At 45.5% G+C, this 19914-nt stretch overlaps 1 protein-coding gene across 1 annotated transcript in view; it reads right to left on the reverse strand.

Annotated features, from left to right (window-relative positions):
- RALBP1 (ralA binding protein 1) overlaps window positions 1–19914 on the reverse strand; it is a 593582-nt gene that overhangs the window by 224458 nt on the left and 349210 nt on the right. The window contains exons 5-6 of the mRNA XM_069613390.1: window positions 12078–12239; window positions 11740–11871 (exon numbers count right to left, since the gene is read on the reverse strand). Of these exons, the coding sequence (XP_069469491.1) occupies window positions 11740–11871; window positions 12078–12239 (294 nt within the window). The remainder of the gene's footprint in view (window positions 1–11739; window positions 11872–12077; window positions 12240–19914) is intronic.

Genomic DNA, 19914 nt, shown 5'->3' on the forward strand with positions numbered 1-19914 from the left:
ACCCCACTCGTCATTCTCTAGAATTGACTACATCCTTGTCGATAAAGGGCTTTAAGACAGGATCTCGGAGGTGCGGGCGGAAGTGACCCCCTGGACTGACCATGATATGGTAAGGGTCCAGTTGGGGATTCCCCTTGTAGCTCCAGGGCCGAGGCGGTGGACCTGCAATGATCTCCTATTGAAAGACAAGGAACTAGTTCGGACTATCCTGGCCTCCATAAGGGAATTTTTCGAGTTCAGTGACAATGGGCAGGTAGGCCTGGAGGGGGTCTGGGAGGCCTTCAAGGCCACGATCAGGGGTGTGCTTATAGGGTTGGGAGCGGCGAGGAAGCGAGAGAGGGGTAGAGAGGAAAAGCTCCTCAGGGATAAAATTGAGGCTATTCAGCCAAGGTCAAATTGAGGTCCCAGATCTTTCTGGGGAAGTTGGCTGAGCTCCAACAATTTAAGGCGAAACTTGATTCTCTCCTGGTGGGGCAAACCGAAAGGAAGTTGTCCTTCCTTAAGCAAAAGAACATGGAAAAGGGTGAAAAGGCAGACAAAATCCTAGCATGGAGACTTCGCGAGGTCAGGGAGAGTAGGTGAGTGGACGCGCTTTCCCTTCCAGATGGTGTGTTCTGTTGAGAGGATCCGGGATAGCAGACGAATTCCGGAGGTATTACGAGAGCCTGTACAAATCTGAATATGAAGGAGATGGGACGGATATAGACTATTTTTTGGAGGCGTTGCCAATCCCTTTCCTTCCCCCAGAGAAAGCCGCCCCCCTGGAGAATCCCATTTCGCCCCAGGAGGTGATAGATACTATAGGTGCTATGAAAACAGGTACTACCCCGGGGGATGATGGGTTCACAATCTTCTTTTATGAAACATTTTGTAACGCCCTGGCCCCATTTCAGGCCAGATTGTATAACAGCGTTCTTGATTCAGGCCATCTCCCTCCATCTATGCTTTCGGCCCATACTGTAGTAATTCCTAAGGAAGGGAAGGACCAGAGAAGTTGTCAGTCATACCTTGCTTAACAGGAACGTGAAGATATTGGCCAAGCTCTTGGCGAATAGGTTAGCGCTTCATCTCCTGGCACTGATGCATTGCGACCAAGTGGGTTTTATCCCGGGGAGGCAAGGAGGCGACAATATCAGGAAGTCGCTCGGTTTGATGCACAAATTTGCCCTTAAAGGGGAAAAAGCATTTGACCGGGTTGAGTGGGCCTATCTGAGCAAGGTTTTAGTGAAAATGGGTCTGGGGCAAGATTCCGTAAATGGATTGCAACTTTGTACAATGGTCTGTTGGCCAGGGTGGCAGTTAATGGTGTGACCTCGGCTCCGTTCTCCATCTCCCGAGGAACTCGCCAGGGCTGTCTGATTCGCCCCTTCTTTATGTGCTGGCGATGGAGCCCCTAGCCATAGCGCTAAGAGACCATCGAGGTATAGCAGGGGTCCGGTGTGGCGATCTTGACTTCAAACTTTCGCTTTTTGCGGACAACCTCCTGGTATATGTAACCAACCTTCAGCAATCGCTCCCAAACCCTTTAGATCTGATCAGCACTTTAGGCTCCTTTTCCAGGTTGAAAATTAACCTAGCAAAATCGTGTTTGATGCCTATGGGCAGCACAGACTTGGAGGTAGGAGGGAGAGACTCCTGGGAGGGTATTAGAATTGAGCGGGAGGCCACGCCTTACTTGGGTGTATGGATCCCGAGGGACATGACTCGCCTTTTTGAAGTTAATTTCCCTCCCGTTCTTGCGAGGATTGTTGCAGATCTCTGGCGCTGGTCTCCCTTGACGCTTTCTTGGTTCGGCCGTATGGTGTCGGTTAAGATGAATGTACTTCCTTGCCTGCTTTATTTGTTCTCCTCTCTCCCTGTCGCTATTCCGGAGTCATTTTTTAAAGCTCTCCAGTCGGAGGTGGTTCGCTTTATCTGGAAGGGAAAGAAGCCGAGGGTTAGGCACAACACCTTAACTCTCCCTCAATCATATGGGGGCTTTGGCCTGCCTGATTTCCGTTGTTACCACAAAGTGGCTCAGTTAAGGGTGTTCCTGGAACACTCGAGGGATGAGATGAGGACCTATTGGTCATATATTGAAGATGTCCACCCCAGAAAAGTTAGAGATCTCCTTTGGGCAGCCCTCTGCCGAAGGCAGTAAAAGCACATCCCACCTTGTCTGTGTTGTGGTCACTGTGTAGGAAAAATAGGGGAAATGCGACCCTCTCTTCCTGGCCCTCCCCCTGTCCTCGGTGTGGGCACGCCCCTTCGAGTTGGGTAAGAGGAATCTTCGGGGGACTCAGGGATGGTCAGACGGGGGGTTGGAGCGTGCAGCTCAACTGTTCCAGCAGGGTGTATTCAATGACTATGATGGTTTGGAGGAATCTCTGGGTACAGCTTCAATCTCTATTTTTGACTATATACGAGTGAAGGGTATTATGACGGATCCCCAGTGGGTTAACGACCTGACCCACTCCCCCACTCCGCTGGAAAGAGTGGTAATGGAATCCAAAAGTAGGAAGGGCTCCCTCTCAAAAAAGTATAGTGCTTTGATTACAGCAGATGTAGAGTCCAGACAGAACTTTAAGAAACATTGGGAGGGATAGGTGGAAGGGGAAATAGATGAGGCTACCTGGGCGGCCATTTTCAAGGCTCTTTTCTCAGGAACTCTGTACACAGCGGCAATGGAAGATAATTTCAAGATGCTTCATGCATGGCACCTCTCACCAGAGAGGCTTGCTAAAATTCTGTGTAATGTCTCTCTCTCCATTGTCCTTCCGGGTACCGTTTGGTATGAGCAGGGGGTGTGTGGGGGGGGGATTTGGGTTGGGGGTTCTTTGACTGTTTCTTCATAGTGTTTTTCAGCTGTGTTTTGTTTCTGGAAAATGGTAAATGCTTAATAAAAATTAATGTGGAAAAAAAAGACATTTTGTAATAAAGTGCTGTGAGTGAACTGGTGAAACAAACCATAAGGAGGGTCAAGTGGACCCATATTGTGTTGAACATTGAAAGACTGAGATCAGTGCAAATGTTACGTTGAAGTCTTGGGGAAAGGAACCCTGAGATTTGAAGAGCTACAAGTACTGTCTTGAGGACGGCACCTCAAGACTCCCTTTTGTCTGAACTGTGTTGCCCTAAACTTGGGGACGGGAACCTCAAGGGCTGTATGGAACTGTATCACCTTGAATTGAGAAACGTCATCTTGAGACTGTTTTTTTTTTTACTTTCTTGAACTTGGGGAAGGGCAGCTGAAAAGGAAGCAGAGAGCTGGAAGCAGCGTTATGGTGATCACCATTTCTTTGATTAATAACATCCCTACTCATTGTTCAGTTTAGTTGTGAGGGCAAGCATGGGTTTTGGACACAGACATAAGTTGGACTCCTTGACTCAGACTTTCCTTAGTTTCGTCCAGGTAGGGAAATCCCACCTTAGCATAGGGCAAGTAAGGCCTTGTACCATACTGACCGCTCTTGTACTTCACCCCAGCTATTTAATAACTATATCAAACAGATTTCTGCAATTTCGCCGTATCCACTTCACCTAAAGTAGAAATCTTAACAAAACAAAATTCTTCGTGTTTTTATTATTATTCGAGGGAGAGCCTGTGCCACCCCCACCTTATCCTAGCCCCTTACCCCACCCCATCTATGTTTTAAAATGTAACTACTTAACTAACCAATTTGAAGAAAAAAAATTCAAAGATTTCTGAGTAGGTGAAATTGGATTCAGTGAAATCTACGGTATGTCACACCACTACACAACCTATTTTTAGAGTTAGGTGTCGAGTTCCATAATTGTGCGGATTACACTCACATCATGAGCCATTTGGGAAGCAACTGCAAGAAAGAATGTGAGGGTCCAGAATATTTTTTAGCTGAGTAGGTAAGTGAATGGTATCCGCAGAAAAGAGTGGAAAATAAAAAAACAACTGAGAAATGACTGCATATTTTACCGATTTCTTTTAAAATGTTCCCAAAATACACTGGTGGGGTGAGGGTAATATTTAAGAGCGGGGCAGAAGGAAGTGGGGGGTCTCCCCCGCAACATCAAAGAAAAGATGCAGACATTTCTCAATTCGATATTTTAACGTATATCCAAGTGAATGATTGAGTTGAATCAGGCAAAAAAACTAAATTATATTGGCAATCTTCTACAGATGAAATCCATATGTCCCAGGAGCTCCAACCATACATTGTTGCTGCAGATCATGTTATTCTGGTGCAGAAAAAGTTTAAAGCATTAGGCGTCCTCTTCCATTCTTTACATTTGCTAGATAGTATATTAACCATATGTCCAGTTCCTTAAAGTATTACTATTATTAATTGTTGCTACTTAGACAGTTAAGACTGCTTTTTGTCTGTGTCCAATTGTGCTGCGTTTGCAAGGCATTAAATTGGAGCAAAGCTGCACAACCAGCTCTCCAGATAAGGTGCGTATTGTGCCTTTTTACGCATGTAATTGTAACCAATACGGATGATTTTATTTTCTATGTGTACCGTTTAAGCTGTATTTGTTCATTTAAAAAGCATACTTTCCACCACTAGATGGCACTGTAGCATTTCTTTTGTCATTGGCGGAATAAAATGTGTTCATACCCATAATGTCTAATAGCTTCATATGCTAAAAAGTAAAGTTTAGTTCGATGTCCTTAGTTGAATGTTCTTTAACCATAAATAACACGGGGGAGGTTTGTGATGAATCTCCAAACCTAATTGAGTTTATGGCAGAGCTTATTTTTTGTGTGTTTTTAAAGCGCTGAAAATAAAGTGGGTAAATCAGGATGTTTTGCCTTTTGCATCTTATAGTTTTCCATTCAGGATGTGGAAAATAAAGATACAGTGATATTATTTCGGCCCAACATGCTGCTATAAGGATTGACATGTTGTCATGATGCTTTTCTATTCAATTTGTTTATTTTGCAAGTAAACTCTATAGGACAGTATTATTGTAGGTCTTGACACCCAAAACTTAAATTTTTGTTTCAAGTAAAACGCGGAAGAAGGTGGCTGTGCCCAAATTGAAGAGTGGGTTAAAATCAAAGATTCGCCATTTAGCGTAAGTCTGTGATCCTGGGCAAATAATGTAATCTCACCCTGACTTCAATTGCAAAAATTGGAGTGCTTATAAATGATTAAGTTTACACCCTTACAATAGGACAGTTTTAATAAGTGTAGGGACACATTGGTGTATCCTGGTGCTCCTCTGCTAGTTGCTCGAATACTGCTGCATAGAGTTGCATTATTGCTGCACTGCCCCTCCCCCAGTCTTGTAATACTGAATTTGACAGGCAGACATAGTCTCACCAGCCAGTCAGTGCACCAGAGATTCTACTATAGCGGACTGTGGTAGAACCAACATTACATTTTCTCCCCTGTTGCTCCCAGCCACTGAAGATGCTTGGGCCGTCCAGAGTACTGCCCCATGCTGCCCCACACTCTGCAATGTCCTGTTCTGCTATGATATTGAATCTTTCATTGCACACCATCTGCCATTTTCACACTTTCTAGGATATTCATGATCTGCAAGCAGTGGGTGTTTCAGACTCAAAGGAAGAGAACCGTTAACTGATTGTAACATTGAAGCTGCACTAGAACAGTCTTATTACAATGGTTAATGAAGTTAGATGCCCCTGCACAAGTAAGTTTGCCACTCCTCCACAGTCTCTGAAGTTAGTGCCTCTCCCAACATTTGAAGGGTTAGCCCACGCCTACATTTTAGCCTAGGTGCACCCCTGGATGTGCGCACTTACATTTTGTTAGGCACAGAGGTGAGGGAAGTCTTTCCCCGAAACTGGCAGCGTTAAAGTTTTACTGTGTTTGTTCAGAAAAATGTACTTGAACAAACGCAGTAAAACTTTAAAGCTGCTACTTTCAAGAAAGCCCTCCATCACCTCTCTACATATTGCGCTTTAAAATATACTAATCGATAGTTGGTCCCCAGACCATAGGGGGAGGTGGGTAGAACAGTGGGGGCATAGCCTCCAAGTTTGCCCGGTCTATTTTCTGAAGTGGCCCCTCCCATTACGACTTAATTCCTGCCTGCTCTGAAATGTAGGTTTTATTGCACCCCTGCATGGGCGGGAGGTCAGGTAGGGCAGCTCACTCTCACAAGCCACCAGCCAGCCCCACTGCTCCCCTCACAGTGCTGAAATAAAGGGGCGGGAGCCAACACATCTGCAATAATTCCTTTACTTGCTGCACCATGGCCCGTTGCAAACCTGCTCTGTATAATGTATAATTTATAAAGTTATGCTGGATGTAGTAAGACGTACGTGCGCTTGCTGTTAGGCTATACCACGAGGGATGGGCTGTTAACCCATGCAGGGATGAACGGTTCCATTACCCTACACGAGAGATGCTGGGCAGCCCGGGAACTGAATACATTTTCCATTAGCACTGGCAGGGAGGCCAGGTGCCACTGGCACATGCAGAAAAGAGATGCTCAGTTAGCATGTGCATAGAGGAAATGTGCTGCTGCATGTGTACGGAGGCCATGCTGATAACATGTGGAAAGGGAGTATGTGTTCTTACATAGCACTTTTAGCCAAATTCCTTCAGCCGTTAAGCATTGTGTTATTATCCCATTTCGAATGGTACTTGATTTATTACAGCAAAACCGAGCAGAATGCCAGGGGAGCTCTGTTGGGCATTGTGGTGGTGGCTGGCGAGAACGTGTTTGAGTGAGGCTGAAGGAAAGGGGAGGGAGAAAATCGGGTACACATTTGGCCCAGTACATTGTGTCCATTTCCAGCACTGATAGTAACTTGTGTGAACTGTCATTCTTCATTATTGCATTTCTTGTAAGAAAGAAGCGACTCCTCTGTGGTCTTCACTCTGCGCCACATGCATCAAGGCTGCGTCAGCCCTCCACATAATTGGAACTTGGCGCAGGAAATTGGAATTGGAATTGGAAATTGGAACAGGGCGCCCTCCTGCCCTGTAGATTTCCACCCTTTCTTTGGATACAATGTTAGCATGTGCTTTGCCAACATTAGCCTGTGCAGAAGGGAGCCCTGCCATTAAGACTGGCAGAGTGGAGATGTGCCATTATAGCATGGGCAGAGAAGATGCTATGTTAGCACTCGCAGAGAAGAAATGTCCCCTAGTGCATACTTGGTAAAGATGTGTAATTTGCACGTGCCAAGAAGAGATGTGCCATTAATATGGAACCGAAGTGCAATTAGCATGCAGAGCCGAGATGTGCCGTTCGCATGTGCAGAGCAGGATGTGGAGTTTGCACATGCTAAGTGCAGAGCTGAGATGTGCCGTTTGCATGTGCAGAGCAGGATGTGGAGTTTGCACATGCTAACTGCACATACCGTCACAGCACAGGATGCGCAGTTAGTATGTGCAGGGATGGGACGTGCAGTTATCATGTGCATAGAGAAGGTGTCGTTAGCATGCACACCTCCTCTGTCCACATGCACGCAGTTAGCATGCATGTACAGAGCTGTCCCACTAGTATGTGCGCAGAGAAGATGCACCATTAGCAGATGAGAAGCGATGTGCCAATAGAATGTGTAGAGAAGAGATTTGAGGTCACTATGGGTAGAGATATGTCCTGTAAAAGTGTGCAAATATCAGGCTGGCTAAACAGAACGTGTTCTATCAATACGTGAAAACGATGTCTGCCATTAGCATATACATAGAGATGTGCAGTTAGCAGGCGCACGGTGTAAAGGTGCAATTTACACATGCAAATGACACAAATTTGCTCTTCAAGTGCTAACAGCACATCTCAAAATGCTGAAAGGAGATGTGCCTTTACTAAGTGCACAGAGTACTTGTCGTACCCGTTAGTATGTGTCAAGAGGAGATGTGGAGCTAGCATGTTCGGGAAGGATATATGCCATTATCAAGTGGAGTGATTGCTGTTACTATGTGCTCAGACAGGATGTGCCATTTGTTTGTGGAGTGAAGGGCTCTGCGCAAGCCAGACAACTTTGATCTACAACTCTTTTGGTCTACAGGTCTGATTTTAAGTATGCATTGGGTATATGTGTTGGATACGTTTTACTCTCTTGCAGAGGAGAAAACTCATTTTTACTCACTTGAAATTGCATTTACTCTCTAATTTGAAAAATCATGTGTAAAATACTCCCACCTCATAATGTTATCTGGAGCACTGTGCACAACTACAATGCATTATTTATTAGGGACTACTCAACAGACCTTACAGCACCAACAGACACTGCACTGGTGGGAGGGTTCACTAAAACCCCACAGTGTTTGATTTTGGTCCACAAGGCAGCAATGGCAGAGTCCCTCTTTCGATCAGTAGGCTGCTCAGGCGGTACGGCCCAGCAAGACATCTTTGCTCTAAACAGAAGTGCATTGTGGCGATTTTGTACTTTAAGTGTTCAAGAGCATTTGTTGGTATATCTTTCAGTGTACTTGCAGTTAAATGCCAGAATTCTCTCCCTGAAGAGTTGCGCTGTAATTAAGAATCTATCTCTATTTAGAAAAAAAAGATAAAGACCTCTTTTTTTTATTAGGATTCCTACTTTTTCTTGCTATCCTTGAAGATCTAGACTTCTGCATTTTTATACCTATTGGTTGCCTGCGTGTCACAATATCACTCAACTTCAGAACACTATTGCATTACTCTACCCTTTTGTATTTATATGAACACACTTGGACTATTTTTTTAAAAAACATTTAATTTTATGTATGCATTAACGAAAAGGCTGCTTACGTTGAAAATAGCATTTTGCATGTTTAAGGCAGCTCCTTCATAGTAAATGCTAGGGATCACTCATATTCTATTCAACCGGCAATGCGTCTGAGGCTGCCTCAACTTTGTACTATCATCAGTTAGCTTCAAAGGAAATGTGTGGCATAAGACTGGAACCCAAAGCGATAGTCAGTACTGGGACCTTTTCTCAGGTACAAAGTAATGGTATAAATATGAAGTGACTATAGATGATGATGACTGGTGTAACTGCAGCGGGTAGTTGTGGCAAAATGGACCCTATGCCCAGGGTAACCAACAAAACAACAATTACACAACTACACTGTGCATGTACTGACGATAAATCAAATGTTTAATGAAGACAGCCGACACGTGTTTCGACCACAAGTCTTGCAGGCTTTACTGTATTTTGAATCCCCAATTTAGGGAATTAATGGTATGCTGGTTTTAAGGAAATAATTGTACTGCGAGTGCGGGCGCTCCACCTCTCTTGTCACTAGCAGGTCGCCAAACAAAAGTTTTTATTTGGCGAGTTGAACCCCCGAGACTCTTATATGAATTGAGAGCTTGGATAAAGTTAATCTTTTTAAAAATAAGCAGACTTGTTCGGCGCAACGAGTGTATACTGGTAGTCATTTTTTAGAACTTAGTTTTTGGTACACTAGAAGGAAGTATTAAAATAAATAAGAAATAACTTCCAGAAGTGTCTTTTAGATTGAGGAAAGCAGTGAGTCAGTCAAGGGACAGTCTTCTCTATCCCCTACCCTAGACAGGCGGCACAACAGCGCAAACTAGGGAGATTTAACACCATTTAGGGACAGTTAGACTTTCTAATAGTGAAATTTAGTGAGCTGTAGGCCACTATAGATACAGAAGAAAAGAAAAAATTCTCTAATGACTTCATCCTGTGTTGTGAGAAAAAGATTGTGAGCATCAGGTAGAAGTTGCTGCTCTTAGGCTCCTGTGGTTTTGATGTTCACTTGGGAAGGCCAGCATTTCATGCATGCATTCAATGCTTCCTCCAGCAGCCCATTTTTCTTGCATGCCACTCTCGACATGTGCATCTTTCACAAGTCTGTAGCCCACATTCACCACCTCCTCACACCCCCATTCTTTTCCTTACCTGACTGCACTACTGGCTCTCCACCTCCCTCGCTCGTCTGGTAGCTGTTCATGGAAATGGGAAATGTACACTGACTTCCATTTGACATTTCTGTGGCAGCCACATCTGTGGATATTTTTCCAACACTTTACAGTGGTACCAGAACAGATATACAGTGGGGGTGAGATACAGAGAGGGACAGAGGAGTGGTACATCTGTACCGGGTGGCGGGGAGGAGAAGAGTGGTTGGTGTCTAACAGGTCATGTGGCGAGAGGGGCGACATGATGGCCTAGTTGTTGAGGAAGAGAGACTCCTTGAAGAGGTGGGTCTTGAGTCAATTGTAGGAGCGTGGGGACGAGCCTGATGGGGAGGGGGCAGAGAAGGCTCGTTTTCTGGTCCTTTTCTTTTTGAAGCAGATTTCAAGTCTGCACATATCCTTGCTTCTGATAGTGGGCTGTCCGCCGGAGATGTGAAGTTTCTCCGTTAGGTAGCTGGATGACTTGAGGGAAACTGCCTTATAGAAGATGCAGCAAGACTTGAAAGTGATTCGTGCATGCAGTGGGAGCCACTGAAGGTTGATGAGGCCGTATGTAGGACACTTCTCAGGGGCACACGGGAGGATGACAGGAGGTCTTTGAGGAGTGCATTGCTCCCATCCAGGTGGGATAAGACCAGTGCTTGAACAGTGGATCTAAAGCTGTCCGGAGGGAGGAAGGAAAGGCTTGACTTTTCATAGGAGGAAGAGCTGATAGCAAGCTATCTGAGTTTTCTTAGCTATGGGTGCCTTGAAGGAGAGGCATTTGTCGATGTGGAACCCAAGGGACTTGGCGCAGGAGGTGAGCTTGAGTGTGAAGCCCTCCGAGTTCGTGGTTGATAACCAGGTCTGTTCAGTCATCCGAGCCATTGTTTTCAATGGCCAGTTAACATTCCAATGTTTTAGTTTAGTGGCAAATCACTGGAACACGCAATACCAGCATGGCATGATTTATGGCCCCAAGCTGAAGACTTTGTGAAAGGTTTTGCCATTTAATCCCACAGGTGTACACACTGGAAATTACCTTATTGATGTATGAAGCTAGGAAAAAGTCATACTAAAAGAGCAAACCCTTTAAAAGTTCAAAGCTGTCCTAGGAAGCACCAACGGGGCACTTAGTGGTAAGAACATCAAGAAGTACCGTCATTATTTTGATCCAGAAAACTGAGCTAAAACAAAGAGGGGAAAAAACTGGGCTTTTACATCACACTTAATGCAGAGTCCACCTCTAAGCGAGGGACGCGTTATCAAACCCATGTGCTCAGTGTTGTCTTGCTTCCAAGACAAGCACGTTGTCCCTGAGCTATCCTGGTGGGAAAGGCAATACAAACTGCAAGAAGCAGAGAAGCTGCACATGGGACAGGTGGGGTGGTCTAAGGAAGGAGCACCGTGGCAAAATGACAGCAGCGTGAACTAAACAGATTGCTCGGCTGGGGTAAGCAATATCAGTGCTTACGTTACCGGAACCCTAGCACTGAAAGACACTAGAACCCTCATCACAACCATCGCGGTATCCCAGCGGTAAATCTGTCGGGATACCGACAAAGCAAAATGCATTACCGCAAATTGGTCTGACGCTATTAGCGCCGGATCCCGAGTTGTGATAAGTGGTTCCTCCCCATTTTTTACGACTCTATGGGGCAGTAACAGCGCTATTAGCACCGGCGGTATTAGTGCTGTGATAATAGCGCCACAAATGGGCAGAAAGTGGAGAGTTTTACCTCCAGCAAAAAGCTAGAGGTGAACCTCCAACTTTCCGCCCAAACTCGCCTAATGCAGCAGTAATGGCGTTACTGCTGCTTTTTTGCTGCTCCGCCCAACCCCTGATGAGGCCATGAATGCTTTCTTCTGGATGCTAATGTATAAAAAGGAGAACATGGTTCCCCTCATCCAGATGGACTGTAGGAGTCAGTACAACAAAAATATACTCACTTGTCTTTTAGCTTCTCGCAGCTTTCTTTTGAGTGCAGTTAAAATTCTTTGCACTTCCCACAGTCTTTCCTCTTTGGATAAGTCCTTTATCCCCGCCTGAAGGTCTCGATGTAAACAGTTCAAAAGAAACTCCTGCATCAATAACAAAGAACACATTCATGGATGGATGCTGCAATGCATTTCACTATGTTAAAGGGATGGACAGGTCTGTATTTTCAGATTGATGATAAACATTGACATAAAAAGGAGATACAGTACTGAAGTTATATTAAATCATTTCAATAGCCCAACATATTCTGAATGCCATTCAAAAGTAAAGGTCAAAAGAAAAGGCAAACCTGTCTCCGAATTTCTTCCTTAACGTTATCTTGCGTTTCGGGCAGTGTGGGCATAGTTGCCATGTTTGACCAACGAAGGGGTTTTATCACTTGCTTAAGTTTCATGCCGCCAAACAGCTCTTGCACGTGTGTAAAAAACACATATAAGACACGGTTACTGATCTAGGAAGAAAGAGAAAAGCGTGAGCAATCATTCACTAACAGTTAGTAATCCTTCTTTGACAGCTGCAAGGTCCCCTCGAGAGACCTTTCACTTCAAGATTTTTAGGTCCAATGAACAAGATACATACGATTGAATTTGACCAAAATAAACAGCACCTGCATACATTTCCAGGGAATGGAAGAATAGTGGAGATCAGTTTTGCCCGCAAAACAGTAAATGAAAGTTTTGCTTTGTTTTATGCAGACATCAAAGAGCCCTTTGTGTTTATGTGGGAATCCCTTACCATTGATAGTTTTCATCTCTGAGGAGGAGGGACTACCATAAATGAAAAAGGGTGGCTGACTGTCGATGCAAAATGGGAAAATATTGTCACTGCTCATTTCGCTTTTGATATGTACGCACCATTACTTAATAATGTTATTCTGTGGCCTCATTTAAGGACTTGGCTAGCGGTTCGAAGACTATGCTCAAGGTGTGCCAAACTCCTGATGGTTGGCATGACAAAGCTCAGACATTTTGTGAAGCTGTTTTTTTAGATCAGAAAATACTTTGATTTTCATCATCTGTGACACGGCCACTACATCAAATGGGATTTTAAAAAAACTAAATGGCCGAGAGTGAATTGCACACTTCTGTATATCATCATACCCTCCAATATTCATCAAATAAAGGCCATTTTGAAATAAATTGCGCGCGGGACCCAATTGCTTTTCAAATAAGAAATTTTATTCAAAAAATGAGTTTGCTTCAATGGTGCAAAATTGAGTTCGTTGAAGCCAACTTCAAATGAGGACAACTGCAGCTAAAACTTAGTAAAGTCAAGTATAAAACAAAGTATATACTGTGACATAGTCACTTATAGAGGGAAGTCATGGGGGAATGAATGACTGGGGGCCAAGGGAAACTACCAGCTACATGATCCGACCTCTCAAGGTGGTATGTGAAATGATCAACTAAGTGCATCTTGGCTCCTGTGCCCCACCCTGCAGGGAGCCTCAAAATGTCTGCCTGAGGGGGGACAACTTTTTCCTGAGGTACACCCAGTGGTAGAAGTGTACCGAAAAAAGTAGTGCAACTGTGGGCTCCGCAGGGGAGAGGGTAGGTGGAAGCATAGTGCAACATGTGCCAAGGTCTTGCAGCTGGCGCATTGCAATAGTCTGAGTACCTAGTAACTAAGGCTCCTATTACAAGTTTACACTTGCACAAGGACATGAAATGACTAATCCTCTGTGTAGAATGATGAATATGGTTGTAAAAAGTAGAGGAATAGTAAACAGAAAAAAATAAAAGTAGTGGAATACCGCTTCCGACCATTCCCACTCACTTCGATCACTGGGTACAAATATTATATTTGGTACTGAAAAAAGTAATGGAGTGTTAAAGTAATGTTTGCACAGCCACGTGTTTAAGGCTGTGCAATCAATAAGCCTATGGTGGGGCAAAAGCACCCAGCCAAAACGAAAACCAAACCTTGCTTAAAAGTATATAACGTGACACAGCAGTCGGGCATAACTCTAAGGAAGGGAAAGAAGGCTCACAAATGTACAATTAGTCCACACACTTAACTGTAGAAAATACACCACACTGGTATTGTCAAAAATGTACACACTTATTTATGTTACACCCACATACACCTTCTAAAATAAGTACCGAGTGAGTGGCAGAGTGACTCGAGTCTGCCTGGAGTCTGATTTTAGTTTAATTTTGCTGGAGGCTGCCGTGTTCTACGCGCTGCTGGTTAAACGTTGACGTTGGAACGTACAAATACTCGACTCACGGCGGCGTGAGTGGCAGAGTGATTCTTGATCCGTGAACTGGTGGGTGGTGACTGAAGGGTACTGGTTGCTGCTGATCTTTTATCTGCCATAGCGTGTGGAAGGCGCCTGCTGCTCTGATCTACCTTAGGCGATCGTCACCCATGCTGGAAGTAGTGTAATAGTCACACGTGGACTGAAATATTGAGGCAAATTGATTCATTTTTGGATGTATAGTGCCCAATTGGAAGGCACCTGAGTGCTTTGCTTTTTATGATAATGAGAACGCACTATGGTTTTATTAGTGTTTTATATTGAATTGAACTACAGGGCCCGAGACTGTGAGCCTGCCCCCTTTTATTCTGGTTAATCTGTCTACCTTATTAACCTTGGATTGGTTTTTCCCTTTGTCTCTGCGGTTATTATTCACATTGTGCTTATTGAGACTAATTGTCTACCTGTTTTGAGCACTATAATATGAAATTAAAAAATACCAAGCGCTCCCCAAAGGGAAATGGAAAAGAATGAGGAGCCTAGGACCAGCCCGCAAATCGAAGGAATTACCTAGGAGGAAGCGGGGGAGGAAAGTCCCTCTGCTGACACAATCTACCATCCCGGGTTATTTCTCTGGGATGGGTAAGGATGTAGAGAAGGGTAGCAGGCTGAAACACTCCGAGCTTGCTGCCCCTGGACAGTTGTTGGGGCAGAAGGATGATCCTGAGTTGGAGTCTGAGAACATAACTATATCAGAGACAGGAGCTGGAGAAGCCCTGGGCTCCGGTAGAGACATCATTATTGACTGTTCCTCTTCGGTACACTGCCTTGATAATAATGGACCCCTCCTTAATGTATACAAGTCCCTGCAACGGAACAAGCCGGGAACTGTACTGCTACGAAATGATGCTCGTAACTCGGGAAACTTATCCTTGACCCCCGACATGGAACGCCTTTTTAGTGAAATGGCATCTTTGGGGGTAAGGGGGAATGACAAAGAATGGGTGGCATCTTCTTTGGTGGACAATAGTTCTACTAACAATGAACATAATACCATTTTGTGGAGATTGGATGACGTCCTTAGGATTTGTACTAACCTGATGCAATACCAGTTTGGTATTCAAAAACAACGGCACATTGTGATTAAAGCACTTGGGTTACCCTTTCTGAATTAGCACATATGGGTGGGGAAATGATAAGTTCCAGCCCCCTGATGAAACAACAGAAGGATGAAGTGGTAATAACGAATGCCACAATTGTCCAGGAAAGAGTGCCGGCGTTGCTTGATGAGCAGAAAGACACAAATAACTATATCTCCCTGGATGATACAGGGAACACATGGCACACAGCAGATTCAGTAAATATTGCTGCTGCTAACAAAGAAGATGCGCTTGAGGCGTTATGTGCGGAAATCTCGTTGATGGGAAAATCTGAGCCTTCGGTATCTGAGTTGCGAGTCAATGAACTGGTAAAGGATAACCAGGTTAATCATCTGGGGTTACAGAACCGGCTAGTGATCAACCAGGAAAATTTTGTGAGAACTTCCATGGCAAAAGCCAAGGGGCCAATTGTAAAAGGCAAGAGAGTATCTCATACTTTTGCTGATGGGACTAGTAGAAGTGTGACATTACTTGGCCCTCTTGATAAGTGGACTTTCTCACGGGAGGATGCCAAGCCTGGGGGTACATTCAAGTCCCTACAGGGCTCCGAGAATGTCGATATGCATGACCCACATTTTAAACAAGATTTGGGGAAAGGGGTCAGCTAATCTAAAAATTAGGCACCCTCCTAGAGAAAAGTTAGTGCAAGGGTTACCTGAGGGGGGTGGTGCTTTTACTTCTTTAAAGGCAGCTGCAGTGGCAGCGCCTAGCCCTGTTTTAAATGGCAAAGTATGTGACAAGTCTGAAATTTTAATTCAGCCTGGCTGCATGGGGAAGTTGATGGAAAAGTATACCACGGCAGCCAGTCCTCCTTTCTTGAATAGGACTAATTTACTGCAGCTATTGGCCTCTGTGCCCTGTTTTTTTTTTTTAAACTTCTTTTTATTAGGTTTTTCCGACAAGAAAACAGCACAGGTACACATTCATAATCACAATAGGAGACTTAACAGCAGGCACATAGCACATGACATTGCAGTTGGTAGTGAATCCCACAAAGGGAGAGAAAGGTTGGTTCGATACACTGTGAGGCTGTTCGAAATGTGTCCAAGCTCTCCCCGGTTCCTGGCACTGTTCCCATTCCTCCCACTTCCCCCATATTTTCAGGAACTTCCGGGGGCACCCCCTTGCTGTGTAAATTCGACTTTCCAGGGAGGCACACCTGCCCATTTCATTGGTCCACCGGTCAATGTTTATCCTGTCCGCAGAGCCCCAGGTGCTTGCTGTTAGTCTCTTCCCCAGCCCTATTGCCACACTCAAATGTTTTTTTTCATATTTAGTAAGGTCAGTTTCTCCCCCTATTCCCAATAGAATAAGTTTGGGGTCCTTTGGGATTGGGACGCCCAACACTCTGGAGAGGCGCGATAAGCACGTTGTCCAAAAGTCTTGCAATATCCCACATTCCCAGATCATGTGGTAAAAGGTGCCTTATGCTCTTTTGCAGCGGAGGCAGGTCGTATCATCGTCTCCCCCATCTCCCCATCTAGATATGTGTGTTCTGGAGTAGTAGGATCTATGTAGGATTCAGAGTTGTATCAATCTGATTTTTGCATCTATGCCAATCTCTTGCGGGGACATTAATGCCTCCGCCCATTCTTCTGCTTCCAGTGCCCCCAAGTCTTGCTCCCATTTTCCTCTGAGGTGTGTGAGTTCCCCAGAGCCAAAGGAGTTGATCATCTGGTAGAGGGTGGACATCACCTTTGAGGGAATCCGGTGTGGGAGGGTATTTGTCTCCAGGGGGGAGCATGCAGGTATATCGGTAAGGCTCTGAAATTGGGCACTGATAGCATGTGCAAGTTGGAGATACCTAAAATGGTCCATAGGCATTAGTCCGTGTGTTGTGTTCGGCGCATCAAAGTCTCTCAGCCGACCCTCGTGTACAATGCCTGCCAGTGTGGATATCCCTCTTCTCTCCCAGGTGTCAAAGTGGCGCAATTGCTGAATTTTGGGAAGGTGTGTGTTGTGCCATAAGGGCTGGATATGGGTTGGTTTGCCCTCCCAGCCAATGTGTCTAGGTATTTCCTTCCAAATTCGACGGGTATGCAGGGACTCCCTTCAGATTTTTATTGTCGTCGTAGAGTATTTGTAGGGGAGGCGGGAGGCCGGTATCCTTTATATTGACCCGGATGTGTGCAAGCGTTGGGTCCCCATGCAGCCATTCGTTTGCCATCCCTGCTTTTGCAGACCAATAATATATACGGATATCAGGCAGTCCTATGCCTCCCTCCCACACCGATCGGCAGAGTGTTTTGAGGGCAATGCGAGCCTGTTTCCCACTCCATAGCAACGTGCCTAGGGACTTGTCGATATCTGTGAATGTGGTAGCCGGAATTGGGAGTGGGACATTCTGGAGGATGTATAGAAATCTCGGGAGTGCCAACATCTTAAATAGTGCTGCACTGCCCAGTAGAGAGAGTGGAAAGTTCAGTTTGAGAAAGTCGCCTGGTGTTGTAGTTATCTGTATACCCAGGTAGGTAAAGCCTAGTATCGAGACAGAGTATGTGCAGGGTTCTGGGATCGCTTTGTCTCCCACTTGGACATGGAAGTATATCGTTTTTTGTGTGTTTACGCAAAGGCCCATGAAATGTTGGTATTCCTCCAGGGTCCTGGTTACTATCGGGCAGGAGGTTACTGGCTTGCTCAGGTAGATCAGGCGATCATCCGCGTATAGTGAGACGCGTTCCTAACCCCCCCATTGGCCAGGCGAACCCCGTCCCTCGTGTATCTACATAGTCTGATTGCCAAAGGCTCGGATTGCCAAAGGCTTGATGGCAAGAAGGAATAGCAGGGGCGAGAAGGGACAGCCCTGTCTGGTCCCCCGGCCCAGCGGGAATGTCCTGGATGATTTCCCGTTGACCCGCACAGATGCTACGGGGAGGGTGTATAGAAGTTTGACCCATGACAAAGTAGTGCCCAAATCTCATATGTTGCATTATATCCTGTAGGGCGTCCCATCCCACCGAATCAAAGGCCTTTTCAAAATCCACCGCAAGGAGGGCCAGCGGGTCTGGGATCTCTGGCGCTCGGTCTAGGGCCACTTGGATCCTGCAGAGGTTCATTCGTGTAGATTTGTCCGGCATGAAACCGCACTGGTCTGGGTGGACCAGAGACCCGATCACCCCGAGCAGCCTGTTTGCTAGGACTCTAGCTAGTATTTTAGCTTCCCCGTTAATTAATGATATGTGCCTGTACGAGGCACAGCACTCACAGGGTTTCCCTGCTTTGGGGATGACTACTATATTTGTTCTCCTGAGGTCCGGGGGGAAGTAACCCTGCTCTCTGCTGCGGAGGAACATACTATGCATGTGTTTCGTTGTCGTTCAGTTTAATCGTTTCCAAATCTCTACCGGGAAGCCATTGGGGCTAGGGGTCTTCCCCGTCTGTAGCTGTGATCGAGCTTCCCCGATTTCTTCTTCGGTGATGTCAATGTCTAGTTGTTCTGTTTGTGGTCTGTAGAGTTGGGGGATCGTGATCAGCTCAAGAAAGTGTAGGGCACTTGGTGTGGGATCCTCTGTTGGTGGGGAGTATAGTTGTTCATAATAATTGGCAAAGGCCTCTGCGATATCTGAATCGCCCATTAGGATTGCCCCCTCCTGGGTTTGAACGGCCCGTACTTGCCCTTTACTCTGTTCCCGTCGTTCTAGCCATGCCAGGGTCTTGCCAGCCTTGTCCCCCCCGCTCATATATCTGGCTTCGAACCTGCCACTGGGCGGTTCGGGCGTTGTCTAGGGCCCTGTCTTTCAGGATTGCCCGAGCTGTCACTAGGACATCTTGTGCCTCACGGGTTCCCGCTTCCAACAGTTGTTCTTCCCGCGGGCTTACTTGGGTCTCTGCTTCAGTGATTGCCTCATTGTGCCGTTTTCTGTGGGCAGTTACCAAGGAAATTGCCTCTCCTCTCAGGACAGTATTGTATGCTTCCCACCGCACGGCTGGGCTGGCAACCGCCTCTTCATTTAGGTCGAAGTATTCCGACGTTTTATTAGTGAGCCCTTCCATTTTCTCCGGTCTTCCCAGATAGATGAATCTTTTTCCTGACAACAGAAGTTCTTGACCTGTGTATTTTCCCGATTCTTCTCCGTTACTTCTGGATAAAGCATCTGCGAGCTGATTGTTCCTCCCAGGTACATAGGTAAGTGTGAAGTCAAATTGGGAAAAAAATAGGCCCATCTGGCATGGCGTGAATTTCGGCATTCCAGTTGTTGTAGCATGCTTAAGTTCCTGTGATCTGTGCGATTAAGAAAGGGGTGCTGGGCCCCTTGTAGTAAATGCCTCCATTCCTCACAGGCTCTTTTAATGGCAAGGAGTTCCTTTTCGAGTACTGAATAGTTTCGTTCACTGGGGTTTAGTGTCCTTGAATAGCAGGCGATGGGTTGTTCCATTTGATCTTCCTTTTTCTGCAGAAGAGCGGCACCTATTGCGCCGTAGGTGGCGTCGGTTTCTAGAATGAAGGGTAACATCTGGTCTGGTTGTCCAAGTACCGGTGCCGTGGTAAAGGCTTCTTTAAGTTGTCTAAAAGCCTTATCTGCTTCTGGGCACCATGTAAACTTCACCGCCTTCTTTAACAGTGCAGTCAGGGGTAGGACCATTTCTGAGAATCCATTGATGAACTTTCTATAGAAGTTTGCTAGGCCTAAAAAACGCTGTATATCTTTAACTGATTTAGGTACAGGCCATTGGGTAACTGCTGCAGTCTTCTGTGGGTCCATCTCAATCAGATTTGCACTTAAGAGAAATCCTAAATATGGAACCGTCTTGCCTTTGAATATGCA

This window comes from Ambystoma mexicanum, chromosome 5p, assembly GCF_040938575.1.
Source record: "Ambystoma mexicanum isolate Mex_15411 chromosome 5p, UKY_AmexF1_1, whole genome shotgun sequence".
NCBI classification, from domain to species: domain Eukaryota; kingdom Metazoa; phylum Chordata; class Amphibia; order Caudata; family Ambystomatidae; genus Ambystoma; species Ambystoma mexicanum.